This window comes from Loa loa (assembly GCF_000183805.2).
Source record: "Loa loa unplaced genomic scaffold supercont3.20, whole genome shotgun sequence".
Taxonomy (NCBI): Eukaryota; Metazoa; Nematoda; class Chromadorea; order Rhabditida; family Onchocercidae; genus Loa; species Loa loa.
Genome location: NW_018108200.1, coordinates 219,763 through 226,558, shown reverse-complemented (window position 1 = coordinate 226,558; position 6,796 = coordinate 219,763). Strand labels below are relative to the sequence as shown.

Genomic DNA, 6,796 nt, shown 5'->3' with positions numbered 1-6,796 from the left:
AATAATAATAATAATAATAATAATAATAATAATAATAATAATAATAATAATAATAATAATAATAATAATAATAATAATAATAATAATAATAATAATAATAATAATAATAATAATAATAATAATAATAATAATAATAATAATAATAATCAGTTATTTGTGATATTTGTTCGCTTACATTGAGAATTTGGCAAGTGAAGTTTTACAAACAGTGACATCTGAATAATATTGAAGTTATTGTGCTTAACGAGTTCGGTAATTTATTTGAAATGAAAAAAAAAGAGGGAATGAAATCAGTGACTTTGTTCAAATACTAAAAATACTTTACTTTCTGTTAAAGGTATGTTAGTAGTAGTGTAAAAGTTAAAATTTAATAAAAACTGACTACTTACGAATGTAGAATACGATGTAATAACACGAGTAGCGAAGTTTATCGTAGTTAATTTGTTGATAAGTTCAAATTCGAAATATAGGAGAATTGATAGTGATTAGGATAGGCAAAGGGAATAGTCTTATTAAGAAACACAGTTCACTGGGAATTGTTAGTTTCTGAAATTTAATTGAGAGAAAAGGAAGCAGATGATAATCGGAAGATGTTGACGATCAAAATGAAAGGTCCAACTCTCTTTTCTAGAACTTATATCGTCAATGTCTTTACAGTATACCAACAGCTTTACATACCAGATTAATCCTTAGGCAAGTAAACTTTAGATGCGAATAAGCATACCGGACGTGTAAACGTTCCCACTACAGGTTCATTATGAGATTAGAACATTTTCATATGATTTGAAGATAAGTGATTCATCACTTCAGGAATAAAAAAACATTTATTTAATTTTTTTTAGTGTGATGTGATGAATCATTTATTTGGTAAATATTTTCAATAACTTTTATTTCAAACATAATATTGCTTTAATACGTTACAAAATTTCTCGGTCCTCTAACAAAAACCTGTTATTACTGCTGGACAAATAACTTATAGGAAGTCGTTGTTTATTATAATTTGGAATCATTTCAAGAAGATAAAACTTTCATTCCAACAACCTTTCTAAAGCTTTTATTTAACATTTTAGCATTTTAATATTTTTAACATTTTAGTGTTTTAAAATGAAATTTTAACATTTTAATGTCCTCACATCAAATTTTGCAGATCACAGCAGTGGATCCGTTTGCAACAGCAATTAGTAACGAATCAACAATTGTGGCATCATCGATTTCACAACAAAATGTATTACATATGATTCAAAACAATTCCAGTTCGAAGATAAATTTGTTAGCTACTTCCAGTTTTCTGAATAATTCTGATGGTATATCAAGTGGAACAGTGGAATTGAATCAGACAAATGCGCTTGATAGAGGTTTTAATACCGATGCTGTGGTCAGGATATTCAATGCAACTTCATCGTCATTAAAACCTGAACAGGAAACGATTATTACCAAAACAACAGATGGAACTACGATGGCGTTAGAAGTGCAGAGGATACCTGAAGAAGCAAAAGTTACTGTAACTGAGAAGGACAGGAAAAACACTACTTCCTATACAACGACTATGTTTAAAAGTTTGTTGCTGGAATTGCTATAATTTTATTGCTGAAAAATTCATATGAATGACGATCTTCCCTGGGAAAGAATTACGAATATGTCTTGTAATAATTGGTAAAGCAAAAATGAAAGTGGTAGAATTAATAAAAAGATAGAAATTACTAGAAATCAAGTAAAACAATGGTTCCAAACCAGTGATCTGCAAGAGCGGTGGCACGGTAAGTAACAAAAAAGTGGCGGCTTCTTTTTTTTTTATTTTTTAAGGGTGCTTTGAATCGTTTTAGATGTTAGAAGTTTTGATTAAAGTTTATTTTATGTGTGTTTACACGTCAAAGGTTTCGATTAAAGTTCGTTTTCAAATTAATTAGAATTTATTCAAGGAATTTATTCAGAATTTCATCAAATTAAAAATCGGAATTTATCATTTGCGAACTTATAGTCCCTACTACGAATAAAAGCGCTAAAATGGTCCTGTCAAGAAAAAGTTGAGAATCATTGCCGTAGAGTCTTTCCGAAGTTGAATAAGAAGAACAAAAATTTTGAAAACTGACCTTTCTGGAAAATAATTAAAATTTAATTTCATAACTCATTTCTTATGAAATTTTTTGTTATTCATCCCAACTTCTACTCCTATGAAGATTTGTATCCTTATGAAATATAACTCTCTAGTAGTTATTTTAGCTTTAATTACGGAAACAACGCCAGATATCTTCCACACTACTGCGGCTAATGTCGTCATGTTAGTAGAGCAAACTACAGGTAAGTCATATCTTCACTGCCATATCACTTCTTTCAAAATAGCATAAATTATTGATTGATAAGTAATGTCTTTCTCGGTTTAGCCACCTAAAAAAAATTTTTAAAAAAAGCTTTTCTGTGATTAATTTCTCTTTACTCTGCATGTGCTATCAGAAGATTTCAAACAGTATTTCAAAATTTCCATTCTTCTAGGAATTCCAGTGTTGCATCCGATCACAACACGTAAATTTAGTAGTATAGGTACTGATGAACAGTCACAAATTGTAGACGATGGAAACATTGTTGTTGGCATGTCTGGAAAATACCAAACTTCTCCAGGTACCACAACTTTTCTCAACATTTTGTAGGAAAGAATTGATTACCTAATTACGTTTCCAATTCCTTTTCACAAACTGTCGACTTATTTGTCGAATAGATAGGCAAAGCATTTTTTTTTCTGTGCGATAACAAAATGGTCTTCAATAGCATTTTGATAAGAGTGAAATCACATTCCCGAATTTTCACTTATTACAGTAACTGAATCGCCATCAGTAACTTTGTCGGAATTCGATATTCACTCATCATCCTTTCAATCGTCAGCTGATTCATTTGTAACAGAGCCGTTATCTATCGAAATAAAACATCAATCGGAATTACCTAAAATCTCTACCACATCAGTTGAAGTAATAACTTGATCTGCTTAATTTTAACTGTGAAAATTAACTTTTTGGAGATAAAATATTAACGTCAGAGTTGAAAATATGAGCTGAATCCATAATTTTTCTCCAAATATTCCTATTGAATCGTATTAATATCAGTGTTCAAAATCTGATAAAAATGAATAACTTATCGAAATGTCCATTTTTAGTTGTCACCAACAATAACAAATGAATTCAATACAGCTAAGAGCCAAGAACAGGATAATGAACATGAAGATGAGAATCTATTTGTTGCGGACAAAACATTATTCAGTCAAGATGGCGTCATGAAAACAGATTTCAATGGCATGCATTCGGTTACCGGATTCGTTACTCCAACTGAAGTGAATTAATTTCAGAATCAGACTTTTTCTTTTCAGTTGAAATCGGGTCACAAAGTAAACACATGAATCAGTGATATTGTATTAATGGATGGAGTGAACGAGCTCGATTAATAGCTAAGATCATGAGCTCTTATCAGGATATTCTAAATGTTTAACATTCGGTTGGGTTACACTCATTGCTGTTATTCCGATAATTCTGAAAGAAGTGGCGCAAAAGTCGAAAGAATTGTTAACGCGAAAGCATTGTTGTCCCTAATCATCTCGTTAACATTCCTTATCTTTCAAAATCTATTCTTTATGATTCTTTTTGGTCATCCATTGGACTTCAATGACAGCAGTCTGAGATATTCAGAATAAAAAGCTAGTATGTCTACACAGCGCTTTAATTACTGCTTTTTTTTCCAATTTTTTTTTTTTTTGAAATTGATGGTAAGACCTTCGAGAAGGCTTTCGCTTAAACCTTTTAATTGAATTATATCGTCTTTAACGCTCAAATACTTGCAAAAATCTCAGTGTTTTTTATAAATTAAGAAATTCAACAGGATATGCAAATTAAAAAGATATTTTTTCGGACTTTTGGATTTCTCGAAATCTCTTCTGATTTTGTAGTCTTGGTTTTTAAATTCATGAGATAATCTGGATGAACTGAATGAACTTAGAAAACTTGCAAATCCTAAAGCAAGCCATCTGTAATTTAGATGAATGAAACTTGAAGGAACAAATATTTCAAGTTTCAAATTACTGTTTAATGCAAGCAGTGCAAACATGTTTATAATTTTCAGATGTCTGAGGAAAACTTCGGTGTGCCTGGTTTTTTACTTGTCGAAGAACTGGGACCGGAAGCTACAGAAGAAATCCATCAAGCGGTAATATTATTCGCTTATGATTTGATAAACGATCAGTGAGAAGTTTACAGCATATAGAAATTGAACTTTAGTCGATTGACCAAAAATTTAATTAAGAATTTCGAATCTTTATGCATAGTGACATTTACAGTTACACTTATATGAATTGTAACTAAAAATTTTTTAAAGTAATTTGCAGGCGTAGAAGTTGAAGTTGTCCTGGAATAGTTTTCCTCAAATCCAAATCCAAATTACCGATTACAAGTTTTTATCTTGAAATGCTACATTCATTAAACTTTGTACACTTAAGCGTTCTTCCGTTCTTCATTTTATTCATTTAGGTTTTGAACTTTGTACTTCAGGTAATAGTTGAAGTCCAAATAAAATAGGATATAAAAGTTATAGAAGAAATCTTTAGAAATTGCCATATAAATAAAATATAAACTGTTTGTTCGCCATATTTCAGGTAACAGATACTGTGATACGCAATCCCTCAACTACACAGTCATCAAACACTGAATTTAAGGTGTGCCTTTTTTTTTGTCTTTTTTTTTGCTGATTATTAGAAATGTTAGTTGACACTGTCTATTTCCTTGCGAACTACAAAAGAAATCTTTCATCTGCGATATATTCTTCATCTTCACACCTATTTGCTTCTGTCCAAACTTGAAAATAAATTATTAAATCGAAAGGATTTTAAATTCTTTTTGTTGTATTGCAAAAAAAAGTTAAAAAGAATTCATTGAAATAATGAGTATTTTGTGAAGGAAGGTCAATGAATAATAAAAGATTTATGCATGTACGCTTGCAAATTAAGCTTTTGTAAAGTACTTGTTCACAGGTGAGTCAAAAATGTTTGAGTACGATAAATCAGTGAAATGAAGAAATCGTTACAGGTATGGACAGGTATGCCAATCGATTTAACTGAAAACTCTGATGATTTAAATGAGCATCATAACAGTGAGTCTTTCCAACATTTTTATAAATCATCACCTTTTACCTAAATTTGAGAAATTCAAACACTTGTAGTATCAATCAAAGGATTTCCAGAGATAATGCATTCTTTATGAACTGCTTGGCTTTTGGTATAAATGTTGCAAAACCATTTGGCTAAATGCATTGTCATCCCAATTATTCCAATGTCTATTTCTACATATCGAAAAAATTCCAATTTTAAACTTCTTTCATAAAATGGCCAATAACGTATGGGTTGACAGAAGAAGCCCTCAAAATTCTAGTCCATTAATTTTCTCTTTAAATATCATTTAATCATTGAGAGTTCTGTTTTTCTTGCAATGTAAAATATCGTAATAATAGATTGACAAACAAATAGAAGGACAGACAGATAAGGTTATGTTGTTTAATCGTAAAAAAACACGAAGAATTATTCTACAGGTGAACTTACTTCTGTTGGGAAATCAGAAACAGCGAGGAATTCATTCGAAGATATCGGGGATTTAAAGGATATCTCAGTGATTGATGATGATTCATTTTATCATACAAGTTTCCTTTCATTTCTTTTTCGCATTTTTTGTGCTACATTTATAAAAAAGTAAAAAGCATTTGTTTATTTTAAATAACAGAATTTTGCACAATTTTGCCTTTGATCATCTCTGAGACAAGAGGGTGATGCTTTTTAGATGTGGAAGAAGGATCAGATCCTGCATTCAGACGTATCACTGATGAACGAAAGTCAGAACCAGAATCAACGTTACAACCTGAAGCAACACGTGAGCCTGTGTCATTCCCAAAAAGCGGAGTATTAGTGTCATCAGGCAAAAATCCTGAACCAGTGACTGATTTTAAACCAAAAACTGAATCAGAATTTATTGTTCTATCCGAAGGTAATTGAGGAAAAATTTATGGAATTAATTCAAGATTTTAAATACGAATCTGAATGTTGAATATTTAAGTATATGAAGAACAGATTTATTGTTTTAAATTTTTAATTTTTAAGATTCTAAAGGAAGTAAGAATGATTTAAATGGTATATTACATACTTCTCACACGCACATCACTAATTCTCACGATGGTATGTTTTAATTTATCCTTTCACTTATTTATTTCACTTTTACTTTTCTCTCTGTCTTCTCGTCTATTTACTTTATCTCAGATCAGTTGAATTTAATTATCGATCGTATCCAATAATAGATGTAAGATATTATTTAATGAAAAACGAAGTTAAGTCTTACAACATACTTTAATACACTTTGTTATTGGTCTCAGAATATGAGAAGATTTTCAATGGAATAGCGATAGGGCATTCAGTTGAAAAGTCTGTAGAAAAATAGAATTTGTATTAGTTGAGCATTTCTTACTAATTAGTAACATAGGCATTTGCAAAATGAGCATCATATAATTGAAATTTAGCTTTAGCTGAAATATTAAACATATCACTTGAAAGGAAAGGCCGCCTAAGATAAGGCAAGGTTTGTCAGGAAGAAAATTTTTTCGCATTAGAAAAATAAAAAGTATTTTCATTTTTATTTCATATGACATATCCGGTTAAATGATATATGCTCAGGTACGACATATCTGGCAAAATGATATATGCCCAGGTATGACATATCTGATGAACAATTTAATTTTAATATTATACGCAAATCGTTCTTTTCAATTTCGATTATTCTTT

General features: G+C 30.3%; 2 protein-coding genes across 2 annotated transcripts in view; both read left to right on the top strand.

The window, feature by feature from the left end:
* The window catches only part of LOAG_16799 (hypothetical protein), a gene marked incomplete at both ends in the record, with an annotated part of 4,886 nt that extends 1,558 nt beyond the window's left edge, over positions 1-3,328 (top strand). The window contains 5 exons of the mRNA XM_020449458.1: positions 1,148-1,556; positions 2,221-2,298; positions 2,491-2,616; positions 2,812-2,960; positions 3,146-3,328. Of these exons, the coding sequence (XP_020307010.1) occupies positions 1,148-1,556; positions 2,221-2,298; positions 2,491-2,616; positions 2,812-2,960; positions 3,146-3,328 (945 nt within the window). The remainder of the gene's footprint in view (positions 1-1,147; positions 1,557-2,220; positions 2,299-2,490; positions 2,617-2,811; positions 2,961-3,145) is intronic.
* A 773-nt stretch (positions 3,329-4,101) lies between these two features.
* On the top strand, positions 4,102-6,016 carry LOAG_11382 (hypothetical protein; the record flags this gene model as incomplete). The annotated part of the gene is made up of 5 exons (XM_003146904.2): positions 4,102-4,185; positions 4,631-4,690; positions 5,061-5,124; positions 5,560-5,667; positions 5,805-6,016. 5 exons carry the CDS (start codon positions 4,102-4,104, stop codon positions 6,014-6,016), a joined length of 528 nt encoding a protein of 175 aa, XP_003146952.2.
* Positions 6,017-6,796: the final 780 nt, after the last annotated feature.